The sequence below is a fragment of the Balaenoptera musculus genome, chromosome 13 (assembly GCF_009873245.2).
Source record: "Balaenoptera musculus isolate JJ_BM4_2016_0621 chromosome 13, mBalMus1.pri.v3, whole genome shotgun sequence".
Lineage (NCBI taxonomy): Eukaryota > Metazoa > Chordata > Mammalia > Artiodactyla > Balaenopteridae > Balaenoptera > Balaenoptera musculus.
The window spans coordinates 4809312-4825169 of NC_045797.1; the positions used below are offsets into that span (position 1 = coordinate 4809312).

General features: G+C 42.7%; 1 protein-coding gene across 4 annotated transcripts in view; it reads right to left on the reverse strand.

The window, feature by feature from the left end:
* IL18R1 (interleukin 18 receptor 1) overlaps positions 1-14094 on the reverse strand; it is a 52509-nt gene extending 38415 nt beyond the window's left edge. For all 4 annotated transcript variants that reach the window (XR_005022494.1, XM_036874103.1, XM_036874102.1 and 1 more), the window contains exons 1-4: positions 13957-14094; positions 8409-8494; positions 4105-4348; positions 466-631 (exon numbers count right to left, since the gene is read on the reverse strand). Coding sequence is in view for 3 of the 4 variants with exons in the window: in XM_036874103.1 (XP_036729998.1) it covers positions 466-631; positions 4105-4348; positions 8409-8466 (468 nt within the window). In the remaining variant the exon portion in view is untranslated. The remainder of the gene's footprint in view (positions 1-465; positions 632-4104; positions 4349-8408; positions 8495-13956) is intronic.
* Between the last annotated feature and the right edge of the window lie 1764 nt (positions 14095-15858).

Genomic DNA, 15858 nt, shown 5'->3' on the forward strand with positions numbered 1-15858 from the left:
TTTTAGTGGATCAAGGAAAATGCCACTTTTTAAAAGTAGATGTTTACATGGAGAAAAACCCTATTCTCTGGCTGGTGGGATTATGAATGATCTCTGCTATCTTCATCATTCATTTTTTCCAACTTCCAATTTTGTAAACGCATATATTCAGAATAAGCATATACAACAGAATTTAACATTTTAAGTATATGCAGCAGAAGAAACTGAGCTAGCATTCCTAAAAATTAATTTTTTTGAAAGAAAAGGAAAATTAAGGAAGGGAGAGGAAGCTGTTATCATTTCTTGAATGCCTAACATGGGGCAGGAACCACTTGCGTTACACGTAGGAGCTCAGACAGGCCACCTGAGCTGTGTGGACTCAGTTTGTATGTTACAAGACCGAAATGCTTCACAGCCGTCAGACCCTCACTTTGGAATTTTGTCTCTTCTGTCAAGTTTTAAGTTAAAATATTTTAAAAGCATTACCTTATACAATAACGTTCTGTTGACCAGTTTTTGATAGTAACCATGTTCACAGGCTACCTGCAAAGATTTTTTAACTTCCACGGATTTACTCATTATTTGTTTCTCAGTAAAACAGCTGTGTTTAGGTCTTCTGATGACATTTAATTTCCAGTCATGAGTATCATTTCTAGGAAATAAAGGGTTAGACATATTTTATCATTAGTACAGAGACTTTGCAAATACCACCTTTTAGTAACCAATCCAGTGAACATTTTCCCTTATTTTTGTATAAAGAGACTCATTCATTGATGCCCAAATCCTGCTCTGTCTCTTTTTGGTTCAGTGAAGCAAGAAATTTAATAACTGCCATGGGAGGGGGGGAGGGGGTAGGAAATGAGAAAAACCCGAGATGTCCTAAACACACACACACACACACAAACACACACACACACACTCACACACACATACACACACAAACCTACATCAGACCATATGTATTATGGACGTCAGGACAGAAATGTTTAAAACGTCAATGATCTTTAGAGATGGACAGGTTCAAAGATTCTTAACCCAGGATGGGAGAGTGGAGGTGGTTTCATGAGGACTGTAATGTTTTCTGAAGGTGTATATACGCACTGCAGTTTATATTTCTCAGGGCACTTTGTTCCTATCCTCTTCTCTTACTGTTGAGTAAACCATGTCTGGAGTGGCAGCTCTCCATGTAGTTATATTAGCACTTGAAGTACCTTACTAAGCAAAAATTAGTTTGAAGAGATGTCATTGTTGTTCCTTCTGGTTAGAAGTTAGGGATGTAGAGGAGGAAAAAATTTTAACAGCGTTTTTGGAAACAATCTTTTTTTAAACTTTTTATTTTATATTGGAGTATAGTTGCTTAACAATGTTGTGTTAGTCTCAGGTGTACAGCAAAGTGATTCAGTTATACATATACATGTATCTATTTTTTTCAAATTCTTTTTCCATTTAGGTTGTTACATAATATTGAGCAGAGTTCCCTGTGCTGTACAGTAGATCATTGTTGGTTATCCATTTTAAATATAGTAGTGGAAATGATCTTTTAAAACAGAAAATGTTTGCAATCTCATGTTTGCTTGAACTGCACGTTATATAGAGATCCATATACTAAATACTACACGAGGTTACGTCGTCCTGTGTGCCTGACACATTTGTACTCGCCCCCCAGAGGCTCTTCCAGCTCTCCTTTGAGTCTACAATCGGATGGACAGAAAACTGGCACTCACAGAGTTCCAGGTATTGTACCACGTGTGTGCACTGAGATGACTCTTTTCCTTACGTTAGATGCGAAACCTAAGGCAAGGTTAAATAACTTCAGGCAAGGTTAAATAACTTGCCCAAGGTCACACACCTGGTACACAATAGGGCCAAGATGCAAATGCACATCAGTTTGGCCCTCAAGGCCAGGAGTGCTTTGTACAATACTATACTCTCACAAAACTTTGATCAGACAATGGGATTTTCGCTGCAGGATTCAAGTATCAGTCTCCAGGGACATTTGATTATTAGTAGAGGACTCCTGAAAAATTAAAGGAGGATTCCAGGAGTAGGGTCTGGTCATTGATGACTCCCACACAAAACTACAAAGACTCACTCACCCAAATGATGTACACACACATACACACACACACACACACCTCTGTGCAAAAACCGAACACTGTTCACCAGTTGCACTATATTTGAAAAAGTTTCTATCTTCAAGGCTCCCAGGTGTTCAAAACCACCTTCTCCTGTGTAGGGTCCCATTTATCTTCAAAACCACTGTTAAGGCTGCTCCCACCATCGCTTTAGTCTCGTATTATTCATCAGCCTCCAACACCTTCAAAGCTTATCACACAGCACTCTGAGCCCCCACCCTCCCTGTCCTCTTCCTGGCCCCTCCATGCCTCTCTGACGTCCTGCCTCCACCTGATGAGTCCACTTTCTCTTCCCACCCCAGGCTGTGTTCTCCACATTTCACTCCAGAAAGACAGTTAATGCCCCCGTCCCTCCCTGTCTCCAAGTGACATTCGTAGAGGACTGACTCTCCCCATCAGTTTGTCCTTTCTGCCTTGTCCAGAATAGTTTGTGCATTTAAATCATGCCTTTCTTCAATCAGGATTAGGGAGATGTTCTTCTTCCTCTACCCCTATTGTGAGCATACATTCTACCTTAGTTTGAAAAGACTCAGTTGTGACCCACTTCTGGAATCGTCCCTCTTAAAAGGTCACATAAAATTCATTGGTTAAAAAGAGTTTTTGAACTTCTTTCTAACTCCTGGGAGTTCCTATATATAAAAACAAACCAAAATGACCTCTTTTTGTGCAAAACCACAGGAGTGCTATCAAGATTTCACCGTGATCTCTCACTCTGCTCTCACAGGCACTGTCGATAATGATCAGAACTCACCCAGAGGCACTCGTGAAAGAAATCGACTACATCTGGCAGCACACCCTCCCCCCTCAGCTGGCCCTGAGCTGGTTTCTACAGGTCAGTCTCAAATCTCGATAAAAATACACACATACAGGCTTCCCTAGTGGCGCAGTGGTTGAGAATCTGCCTGCCAATGTAGGGGACACGGGTTCGAGCCCTGGTCCAGGAAGATCCCACATGCCATGGAGCAACTAAGCCCGTGAGCCACAACTACTGAGCCTGCGCGTCTGGAGCCTGTGCTCCACAACAAGAGAGGCCGCGATAATGAGAGGCCCGCACACCGCGATGAAGAGTGGCCCCCGCTCGCCGCAACTAAAGAAAGCCCTCGCACAGAAACGAAGACCCAACACAGCCATAAATAAATAAATAAATAAATAAAATTTAAAAAAACCCCACACATACATAAGTACAGACACAACATCACAAATGTACTGGATAAACACTATGCCATCAATGTTCTCACTAACAGTTCATCACATAGAAGATTTCTTGTCCCAGTTACTCCTTCCCCATCTCACCAAATAAAGTACAAAGAGAACCGAGTTCAGTAATAATCATGGACACATTCAGTGGGTTGCCGTCATTTCACAGAATTTAGGATTCTTGACTACGAATATCCTGGAAGACTCCAGGGTTAGCCTGAGAAGGCTGTGCAAAGCCCTTCCGGTGGCCCCCTCTCTCACTGTCCCTGGCTATAAATTTGTGATTGGCTGACACAAACGTCTTTCACCAGTACCGCCACCTGGCTCTGAACAAACCCCTGAAAACTGGATTAGGATGTGTCTACGCCAATTCCAACCCATCTCCCCAGCTTGAGGTTACCACCCAGGAAGCTGACACTGCCCTCCTTCACTACCTGCTCCTAACACTACAAAGCCCTCGCCATTTATTTCCTTTGACCGGCAGCTCTAGGCAACAGAAGCAGCTGAATTTAAAAATGAATTTCATTCAATCCTCGCTTATCTTTGGCAAGGATCACCTAAAAGTAAATCATACTAAGGTCATCTCCTTTCATTATGATTACTAAGAAAATAAGCACAGGGCAGTATTTAATTTAATTTTTCAAGAATGAAGTATTTATTTCATGTTGTAGGAAGAGTAGGGAGAAGAAAATGCATGGATTATCTGACCTTCCCGATTACTGTATATTTGATTTGCTGAACAAAGTCCAAGAGTGCTATGAAATACGCCAACGCAAAGAGAGGGTATACTCACCCCATTCGGATAGAGTAAGATCCGCTGTCATTCAAATGAACTGGCCAAAACTCCAAAACATAATCGAGCAAAATGATTCTGGGTGAACTACTCGAGCTCAGCTCAAGGGGTCCATGCGATTCATTTTTGTACCATTTTATGGTGGCTGTTTTATTCTCATGCTCAGATGAAGATGAGCAATACTTCAGATAGAAAGGTTCCCCTTCAACTGCAGTAATGTGAAGACGTGAGGTACAAGTTTCTTCTAAAGATTAGCAAAGTAAAAGAAAAAAATAAAAACAGAATGACAAAGGTAAATTTTTTCCCCTAATGCATTAGGTGAAGAAGCTGGGTCAGTAACATCGTGAAAAATCTCAATGTCTCATTTTTGTGGATTCTTTTATTTTAGGGTCAATCTTTCCAATACTAAGAAACAGGAGGTCAATCTTTTGAACACTAAGGCACTTTCAGAATATAAATGAAGACAGAAAAACCTTTCAACAGCTTCTCCCAAACAGGAAGATACCAGAACTCAACGTACCAAAGCTAGAAGACACATAAATGCACTGTAATCTTTTAAAAGAAATGTTACACATTACAACTTCCTCTTAAGGAAAGCCACCAAAGTCACAGTGTTGCCACACCTACCCCAAAACATCCCTAGCTGAGGAATCTCCAAGGAAAATAAAAAGAGAAACCTAGAGACCTCAGAGTTTTCCACCTGTATCGTCAGAAGTCTCACTGGTCTTGTTCTCAACCAGTCTACCTAACCATTCCCCGGGCAGACGTGGGGATGGTTAAAGGTGCGCCTATGTGTGTATAGATCCATTACCTCTCTAGGTTACCATGTGGATTCTCAATACATCATGCATACAATTCATACTGATAATTAATGCATATTGACTCACTCCAAATCTGGGTACCTGTCACTTCCTCTTTCTGAGATCTCCTCTCTCTCTCTCTCTCTCTTCTTCCCTCTTTCTCAACTAACCCAGATACTCTGGCTATAGAAATTTATCTGATCCTTTGTGCTGTACAGGGTCGTCATTCCCCTCCTTCTTCACTTCCAACAGTTCAAAGTCAGTGTGAATGGACCTTCCCTGTATCCTGTCTTCCGGCAGCAACCTTTGACTGTATTTTGAGAATAAGAAGTCTTAAACTGAACAGAGCAATTCTCTGAGGCCACAGAGAACATGCTTTCTCTATAGTCAGGGTTTATTTCTCAAGCAACTGTCTGGTTTTAACCGCAAGGTAGAGAGGAAGTGGCTCTAATGGCAAAAACACTCTTTGAAAACATGGCTGTCAAACCTACCTGGAAGCACAACATTTAAAGAACATCAACGTTGCATCTGGTGGTTGTTATTAAATCTTTATCTTACAGTTCAGGACTTCAGCTTAGAAGGTGTGATGCATGTGTAAATGTGGGTGTTAGTTTTAACTGACACCTAAAAGGATGTTAGGTCATTAACAGCTTGGTTTATTTTCTAGTTTTAGAGATATAATCTACATATAACAAAGTGCAAAAATCATACATCATGTGCTCTATTGTGTCTGGACTTTTCGTACACCATTATGTCTATGATGGTCAATCATATTGCTGCATGAAGTGGTGATTTGTTCTTTTTTTCATAGTTATGTAGTATCTCATTGTATTAGTATTTGACAATTTATTTATCCATTCTATTGGTGTTGAACATTTGGGTGATTTCGAGGTTTTGGTCAATCATGAAAAAGCTTCTATGAGAGCTATGATATGATCCAGCAGTCCCACTCCTGGGCATATATCCAGAGAAAACCATAAGTTGAAAAGATACATGCACCCCAGTGTTCACTGCAGCACTATTTACAATAGCCAGGACATGGAAGCAACCTAAATGTCCATCGATGGAGGAATGGATAAAGAAGATGTGGTACATATATACAGTGGAATATTACTCAGCCATAAAAAAGAACAAAATAATGCCATTTGCAGCAACATGGATGGGCCTAGAGATTGTCATACTGAGTGAAGTAAGTCAGACACAGAAAGAAAAATATCAGATGATATAGCTTATATGTGAAATCTAAAAAAATGGTACAAATGAACCTATTTAAAAAACTAGAAATAGAGTCACAGGTGTAGAAAACAAACATGATTACCAAAGGGGAAAGGCGGGGGGGAGGGATAAATTGGGAGACTGGGTTTGACATACAAACACTACTATATATAAAATAGATAACTAATAAGAACCTACTGTATAGCACAGTGAACTCTACTCAACACTCTGTAATGACCTATATGGGAATAGAATCTAAAAATGAGTGGATATATGTATATGTATAACTGATTCACTTTGCTATAGAGCAGAAACTAACACAACATTGTAAATCAACTATACTCCAATAAAAATCAATGAAAAAAAAAAGCTTCTATGAACCCCTGTGCCTGTGTTTGTACAGACATAGGCACTTATTCCTCTTTGGGGACAGTTATCACTTAAAGAAACCTAGCCTGGAATTCATACTCTCCAGGGTGCATGGTTGGCAGTTGAAAGTTCATATTCCACAGGCAGCTAATGGCTTCAGCGATCTAATCTTACATTTAACATTGCAGGCTTTGTTGACGTGAAATGGCTTTTGACTGGAGAAATGAGTGGAGTTCAAGGTGTATGGATGGCCCAGAACACTCTCCCCATCTTACATGAACGGAGCACCAGAATCCAGCAGGGTCAAGAGCCTATAGCCTCTGCAACGGTGTCTGGGTTTGGAATTGTCTTGAGTTTGGGCAATAATAGGATGTCATCTAAATTCAGCTAAATGAATCTGACACGTAAAATATTGTCATGTCTGCCTAGAGAGACCCCTTCACAAAAGGTGCTCTTCAGGGCTTCCCTGGTGGTGCACTGGTTGAGAATCTGCCTGCCAATGCAGGGGACACGGGTTCGAGCCCTGGTCTGGGAAGATCCCACATGCCGCGGAGCAACTAGGCCCGTGAGCCACAACTACTGAGCCTGCGCGTCTGGAGCCTGTGCTCCGCAACAAGAGAGGCCCTGATAGTGAGAGGCCCGCGCACCGCGATGAAGAGTGGCCCCCGCTTGCCACAACTGGAGAAAGCCCTCGTACAGAAACGAAGACCCAACACAGCCAAAAAATAAATGAATAAAATAAATTAAAAAAAATAAAAAAATAAAAAGGTGCTCTTCAAATACCTCAAAGGACAGAGAGCTGGGACCTTAGCATCCTTACAGCAAAGGCTACATGGCTGTTTGGAGCCTGCAGCATGTTTTCATTATAACCTGGGAGCAAGGTTTTCAGCCTATGTCTATAGGGGCCTTTAGAGCAAGGGGCCTTTTCATATGATGCACACTTTCCTACACCTTGGTCTCTCTCACCTGTTCTGACAGGTCCTTCCATATCAACAAGAAGAGGTCTGTCTCCTTCCTTTAACACCTGGGTAGTGTTGCATTGTGTGGATCTCAACGATACATAGATCCTCTTAACTAAATATACCCAGATATTGGACCTGAATTATTTGAAAGTATCAATAACCAAACTGTAATCTCTTCATTAGTAATTCTCAAAGTAGGGGACATGCGCTCATGTCTCCCCTCCCCCAGATACCGGCTCAAGGCAAATCAACAATTGTGCCCCTTCTTTCTTCCCCAAAGCCTTTGGAGAACCTTGTTAATCAATCACGGAACTCTTCTTCAGAGAACCCTGCTGAGGTCTCAGAACCTTCTCAGCGAGAGTCTCCAAGCAGTGACTGCTAATAAATTAAAATCGGTACCTGACACCGGACACAAAGCCCACCTGCCTTCCTGGTACGAGCAGACTCTTTCCTATGTATTCCTTCTAACTCTAATATTTTCTTTAAGATCTGTAAGGTACTCCCACTCACCTTCCTCACTACCTAGATAATGAGATGAATTTTGGCCTTCCTTTCGGGGAGGAAGCAATGTGTTAAAACTTTGTAAAAATCAGTAACAAGGATGGCTGTGATCGCTTCAGTTTCAAATAATGTGAAGCTAAGCAAATTTTCATCTCAGACAAATGTATTTCAGGATAAATGTTTTCACTTCCTGCTCTCTCTACATAAACTCACAGGGCTGAATCCTTTCTTTATTGGTAACTCCACATGAGTCTTTACTCGATCCCAGTCCTATGAATCTTTTATTCTCTATTCCAGGCATACCAAACGGTTGGCAATTTTCTAAAGTAAAATTTTAAACCACAAATTTTAATCAATCCAACATCTTCAGTAACCACCTCTACATAAATAAACCAAACTTTGATATTCCCTCTAGACGACCAATGAAGTATGTTTGTGATTGATTATAATTACTTACCTGAAGTGCTTATAAACATAAGCACCAAAAGTGTCAGGGGTATTTCTCTACGATGCATGTTTATGATTCTGCTTCAAATGGTTTCTCTGGAAAACAGAATAAGACAGGTTCAGCCAAGACTTTCAAACAAAAGCATACCTGTCTCATGAAGGAGGTTTTAAAAAGTCTTCTGGCATACAGACTTAAAAAAAATCAGCCCAGCAAATTTTCATATCCCTTCGTAGAGTCACTAGTTTTCCTCAGAACTTCCAGCCATGTAGAATTAATAAAATTTCAAGGCATAAATTTGGGCACCCAGGGGAAATCCCTAATAATGCAAATTTGTAAGACAAGAGAGCCTGCTGTATTTCAGGTCTGGTCTACTAAATCTTACCTCCAAAGTCAAAGTTGAGGACAACAGTATTTCCAGAAAATCTACCATCCTATGAATGGACAGTCTGCCCATGTAGGGGTGTGTGTGTGTGTGTGTGTGTGTGTGTGTGTGTGTGTGTTCCAGCCGCTTTTTTTTCCCCTCACCCCACCAAAATGTTCATCACAAAGTTCACTTATGGGCTGAATTTTTAAATATTGATCTTTCTTCAGAGCTAAGTTAGGAACTAAGTCCGTTTTGTTCATCACTGTATCACTAAAATCAACGCCTCCCGCAAAGTAAGCACTGATTAATTCTTGTTAAGAGGAAAAGGTGTGTGCATGTGTCTACACTCACATGCCCCTAGTGTTTATTTTAGGAAATGAAGACACAAATCTGGGAGTTTCCTACAATCCAGATACCTAATCCACATCCACTCAATGAACGCAAATCTGTGTTGAATTTTGAACCTACTGCAACCTATCTTTGGTTCTACCAATTACAAGTTGAGAGAGTAGAGGAAGGGTGCACTGGGGCTCATACACCAAGTCTGACTATTTCATAAACAAACACGTGCTCCTTGTGTACCACACACCTAGCCCCACTGGGTGGAGGAAGAACAGCACGATGGAAAGAGCTTGGATTTTGGGGCACACACAACTGGACTGGCATTCCTGCTTGAGTCTTGACAAGCTGTGCAACGTTGGGCAAGTTACTTAGAAGTCACAGAGCCTGTTTGCTCATTACCAAAATGGGGTTGATAAGAAGGCCCATCTGCCCAAAGTACTGAAGTAAGTATTTGTGAAGCCTTCCTGGGTGCATGGTAGCCACTTAACCCCAAAGAATTCTTTCACCAACTGTCACTCACCGCCGCCCCATACTGGGCATACTGTTAATGCCCAAATCCTTGGTGAAGTTTAATGGCTAAACTGCCAAACCATTCACATCAAGCCTTATGAATAACATCGCCAAGCCTTTGATGTAATTTCCGAGAGGTAATAATCAATGATGTAAAGACAGAGGGATAGTATGTATGGAAAGTGCCAACTATTCATAACCAAATTAGAATGTGGCTATGGTTTGAAATCAGCCTTCCACTCCCACACACACACTTTATTATTAACTCTCTCCATCCTCTTATCTCAGGTAGAATGAAAAGTGTTGTTTCCTCTGGTTTAGGTCGACACAGCCTTGCAAAGGGCACTGCTGGGGTTTTTTGTTTGATTTTTTTTTTAATTATCAAGGTTTAGTAAGAGATAAAGTTATTACGAGATTATTCAGCATTCTGATGAGTTAACTCTGAGTTTCAATATGAAACATGTTAAGATCCCAGTATGCAAATTAGCTGATATTTGCCCTGCTCTCTGTATGTGTATATATAAAATTTTTAATGTACTTATCATGGATTTAAAAGATTAAGATATTAAATAATGAAACTCATTTCCAAAAGAAAAATCTGTCATAGATACCCTAGTAAGTATTAATAAAATCTATGTAGGAGGATATAAATATTACATTTCTTGCATATGGGAATTTTTGGGGTTTTTTTTTAGTGTTATATTTGATGATGGTACCATTTTTTGGCCTTGTCATAATTTTTAAATTTCTTCTTCTCTTTCTTTTGTTCTTCCTTTCTTTTAAAAATTTTTTCTGATTTCTAAAGTAACATATTCCCATTATAGGACACTTATAACATGAAAATAGAAAAGAAGAAAATAATCTCAACATGCATAATACTTTAGCATTGTCTTATACTTTTTCTATATATTTTCAAATAATTAAGATTTTAACTAATCTCATATCCTGCTGTTCCTACTTAATAAAACAGCATTTTCCTGTGTCAAAAAATACTGTTATCATTTTCATTGCCACACAATATTCCTTCTTGAGGATATATTATAATTTACAAGATGTATTTTACTATAAAATAACCCCATGACCATCTTCTCGTGTAAGGCAGTACAGATCAGTTTTTGGAGCATGACCTCTGGCACCAGACTGGTGACTTCTACCCTTTACCAGCTGAATAACATTGGGCTGGTCACTTACCATCTCTGTTCCTCAATCACTTTATCTGTAAAAGGGAATAACAATACTATCTCCCAGAGCTGATGTGAAGGTTACATGAGTTACTACGGCAAATAGTAACTCGTGAATAATAAATATCACTAAGCTATTACTACTTATCTGCATTTCTTATTATTTTCTCGGTGCTACTTCATGGCAGTATCGTCTATGAGTCAAAGAGTACATTTTAAACATGATAAATGCATACCACCAAACCGCACCCAGAAATGTAATCATTCATACCCCTCAACAGTGAAAGACAATATCCCTCCCCTATACCCACAGAAGCATTTGAGCACTCTCATTCTTTAAATTTAAGTAGGTATTTAAATTGGTAAAATGGTATCTCATGGCTTATTAATCTGCATTTCTACTGGTATAAATGAGGCAAAATATTAATCATGTATTTTTTAGCTATTTTATTTCCATTTTTTTATGCTTTTTTGTCCAGTTCTTAAATTTTCAGTGTTTTTTTTCAACTTGTTGCATAGTTTTCCTTTCCAATTCCTCTTTTGATGTCTTAACATATGGACAATTTTATATTTATGCAGTCAAACCTATCATTCTTTTGCTTTGTGACTTTTCCATAACTTTTACACTTAGAACATTCCTTTGCCCTCAGTAGTCAGATAGATACCTACCTGTATTTTCTTCATTTTTATGGATTAATGGGGTTTTTATGCATTTAATTTTTTACCCTTCAACAATTAACTTTGTTGTTTGGTATGAAGATAGGGTCTAACTTAATTTATTTTTCCCAAATGGCTACTAATTACTACTCTATCATTAGTTAAAAATCCTGTCTTTCCTTTAGAGTTGGTTGATACTGTAGTTATATTGTACAGGGCCTCCTTGAGCAATCTATGGAAAATCTAACATAGAAAATCTAACATCTGCTTGAGAGCGAATACACACAAGCATGTGAGCGAGTGCACATGCGCAAGAACGTGCGCGCGCGCGCACACACACACCCCTCTCTCTCTCTGTCTTTGCTCTCCCACTTTGTTTTGTTCTTTTATTCCTAGCACTTATCACCAACTGACATACTATCATCTTATGTTTGTTTGCTGAATTAATGAATGCATCAAATTCATAAAATATGTACAGTTTGGAGTCTTACGTGATTATCTGATCCATTATTAAAAGATTAAGATAATCTTCTACCTGTGACATGCTTCTTAAATCATAACATCTTGCAAAGTACGTTTTAACGACTGATGTTAAGTCTAGGGCAATCATTCTTGCTTGGTGCTTGAAAAAAAAAAATTGATGCCTGGGTTCCGCCTAGATGTCTGGAATACAGTCTGGGCATACCGATTTGTAAAAATCCTCCAGATGATTCTAATATGTAGCCAAGGTAAGGAGACACTGATCCAGGGGACTTACTTCTATACTTAAATGTAAATTTAAAATATCCTAAACATATATTTAATAAGAATACCTAATAATTAAGATATAAGTATATGTGCATGTATATGTATGAATACGTGTGTGTGCGCACATGTAGGTATGTATGTGCATGTATATGTATGAATACGTGTGTGTGCGCACATGTAGGTATGTATGTGCATGTATATGTATGAATACGTGTGTGTGCGCACATGTAGGTATGTATGTGCATGTATATGTATGAATACGTGTGTGTGTGCACATGTAGGTATGTATGTGCACACACACACACACCCCCCAAGAAAACTCACAAACGTTCCCTAAATCACCCGATGGCATGAAGTTTTCTCTAAGTGAAAAAGGCTCTCTTCCAAAAATTGTGTGACCCTGGCTGAGGGTCAGATACAAGCTGACCACTCCCTCTGCCCCGAAGGCTACACAGTCAAAGGCGCCCCCAGAACATCTGAATGGTCATCTCCTGAGCCCCTCGTTCTGCCCAACTGCCCTGTTTATAGACCCCATTCTGAGCAAAGCGACGGTTCTCTAGAAAAAATAATGCACAGAAACTCAAGAGTTGTTAGGCCACTTCAGAGCTCTTTCTCTCAAGGAACCTGAGACTGGACCAGGTGAAATGATCAAACAGTGTTTGCTCATTCATCTTTTGAGATGACAAAACAATCAAACGCCAAGCGGAGAAAATGATCTTGGACATCACGCATACGTACAAGCGTGTATATGCGTGCACACACTTCCGCTCTAAGGAAGAATTTATGTCGAAATAGGTTTCTCTTGGAGAGGCCAGGAGAATCCTTCCCGTCCCGCAGTCCTGGCCACACAAATGTCTGCTGTTGCTACCCTTACGCTTCCCCAGCCGCCTCCACCCATGGCTGTGCTGGTCCTGCGGCTGGGGTCACCCTCCGCGCTTCCAGCTGCACGCTCCGTGCAGTCCTAGCAGTTTGGCCCAGTGGCTGCCTCATAGAAGCTCTCCAACTACCCCAGAACCTGCACAAACCCAGCTTCCTCCAAATTTACCCCCTCCCGGCCCATCCAAGGCCCTCAGATTGGAAAGTGGGCCCCAGAGCCCAGCACTGCACAGCACCAAATGGCTGTTAGGTAATACAGAGAGCTCAGGTGCCTGTGCCTGAAGGGGCTGCCCAGTCATCTGTTGGTCTGCTAACCGCAGTACAGCTGCCGGGCTTCTCACTCCTGGAGGCACCTCGGGTGGAGACGAAGGTTTTGAAATCAGGAAAATCTGGGCGTGAATCTGGGATCTGTTACTTAGTAGCTGGATGCCCTTGGGTAAACTACTGAACCTCTCTGGGCTCGGTTCCCCTCCTCTTAAGAAGCACACTGCATTTGACCTGTAGGAGGCTTAAGCGAAAATCATGCATCTAAAAGTGTCAGACACAAGTAACTGCTTAATAAATGAAAACTATCACTTCTTTTAGCTGTTCTCACCTTTCTAGAAAAAAATTGGGACTGGTTTAACCACTAAAACTACACTATTAGGGAAGGGTGACGATGCTGAATCACCAATTATTCGTGTGGGTACACACATATGTATGCGTATATGCTAATTACTTAAAATAATATATATTATGTATAATAGCTACACGTATATGCATGCATATTTAACCGATCTTTCAGAATCCCTGCCCCTGAGGCTGGGTCGCCCCTTGCCCCCAGCCGGCAGCAGAGGGCGGTGGAAGGGGCCGCAGGTGGCAGAGGCAGGTCTGTCCTTACCTTCAGGAGGCGTCCCGAGGCTGGGGAGGGGGCGGCTGTCCCCCTTGACACCCGATGGCGAGGCAGGTGAGAAAGAGCGAAACCAGAAGGGAGAGGAGCCGCAAGCGTAATGCAACAGATAAGGCAACCAGAGAAAGCTGAAAAAGAAAAAAGAGGAACAGAAAGTCTGAAGAAAGAAAAAGCGTCTGGCAAAACTCGGCTGGTCGAGGCCGCGGGTGCGGCGCTGCTCCCGGCCCCGCGGCCTGGGCTGTGTGCTGGGTCTGGGACGCTCCTTGACGGGGTTTGTTCTCGGTCGGGGTCCTCCCACTCCGGCGGGTCCGCGGGGGCGCTCCGGGTCCGCAGTGCTTCCGGTCTGGGGGTGCCGCGGCTCCGGGCCGCTCCCAGGCTAAGGATGCTCCTCCGCGGGGGCGTTCCGGGTCCTGGGCGTTTCGGGTCCCGGGCGCTCCGGGGCGGGCTCCTCCCCGGCCGGGGATGCTCGTCAATGGGGGCGCTCCGGGCCGGCGTGCGCGCTCCTCGCGGCGCTCCGGGTACTGGCGTCTCCGGCTGGGCGCGCCGCCCGTGCGTTCCGGGAGCGGCTCGCTCGCGGGGCCGAAGGCGCGCAGCTGGAAAATCCGGCACCTTGCCGGGGGCCGAGGAGGCTGCGGCCGGGGGCGGCGCGCCTGGGTCCCGGGAGCTGGCGGGCCGTGGGCGGTGGCCGGGCGACCCGCGGGGCCAGGAGGGGGCGCTCCTGGGCGGCTCCTACGCACCCCCCGGGCGGCGGGGCCGCCGGGACCAGAGCCAGGTGAGGAAGTTGTCAGCCCCGGCCTGGCGGAGGGACAGCATCTGCGCTTGGGGGAAGGGGCTGGGGCCGGCTGGGGACACGACGGAGGCCGAGGAGTCGTCCCAACGCCACCGGGCGGCCCCCCGAGGCCAACCAAAGGTGCGGAGGACTTGTGGCTCCAGCCCTGGGGTCCTGGCTCCGTCCTAAGGCCTTCTGCTTAGCCTGAGGGGTGCGTGGTTCGCCACTGGGAAGTGGAAGAGGGGCGCAGAGGTGTTAAATTGAGATTTTAAATTGGTTAGAAGAAAAGGAGGCCAGTGGAGAAAGCGTGTTCCTAAGTTTTTATGGTGTGGTGGAACTCAGGATACATTTTTAGACTGGTCTGTGATTGGACCTTTCAGACAAAAATGAAAATGAAACCCACAGCAGACAGCGAAAAGGTTTAATGAGAGTGAATTTCATTCTTTTTATCCAATCAGAGTCATTCACCACATAATAAAAGAGAAAAATCGTATAAGTATCTCAATAAATGCAATTAAAAAGCATCTTGCACTCGTCAACACCCTTTCTTGATTAATAACACCTGAGAAACAGAATAGAAGGGACCATTCTTTTTTTAACATCTTTATTGGAGTGTAATTGCTTTACAATGTTGTGTTAGTTTCTGCTTTATAACAAAGTGAATCAGCTATACATATACATACATCCCCATATCTCCTCCCTTTTGCGTCTCCCTCCCACCCTCCCTATCCCACCCCTCTAGGTGGTCACAAACACCGAGCTGATCTCCCTGTGCTATGCGGCTGCTTCCCACTAGCTAGCTATTTTACATTCGGTAGTGTATATATGTCCATGCCACTCTCTCACTTCGTCCCAGCTTACCCTTCCCCCTCCCTGTGTCCTCAAGTCCATTCTCTAGTAGGTCTGCATCTTTATTCCTGTCCTGCCCCTAGGTTCTTTTTTTTTTTTTTTTTTTTTAATAACTACATTATTTATTTATTTATTTATTTTTGGCTGTGTTGGGTCTTCGGTTCGTGCGAGGGCTTTCTCCAGTTACGGCAAGTGGGGGCCACTCTTCATCGCGGTGCGGGGACCGCTCTTCATCGCAGTGCGCGGGCCTTTCACTATCGCGGCCCCTCCCGTTG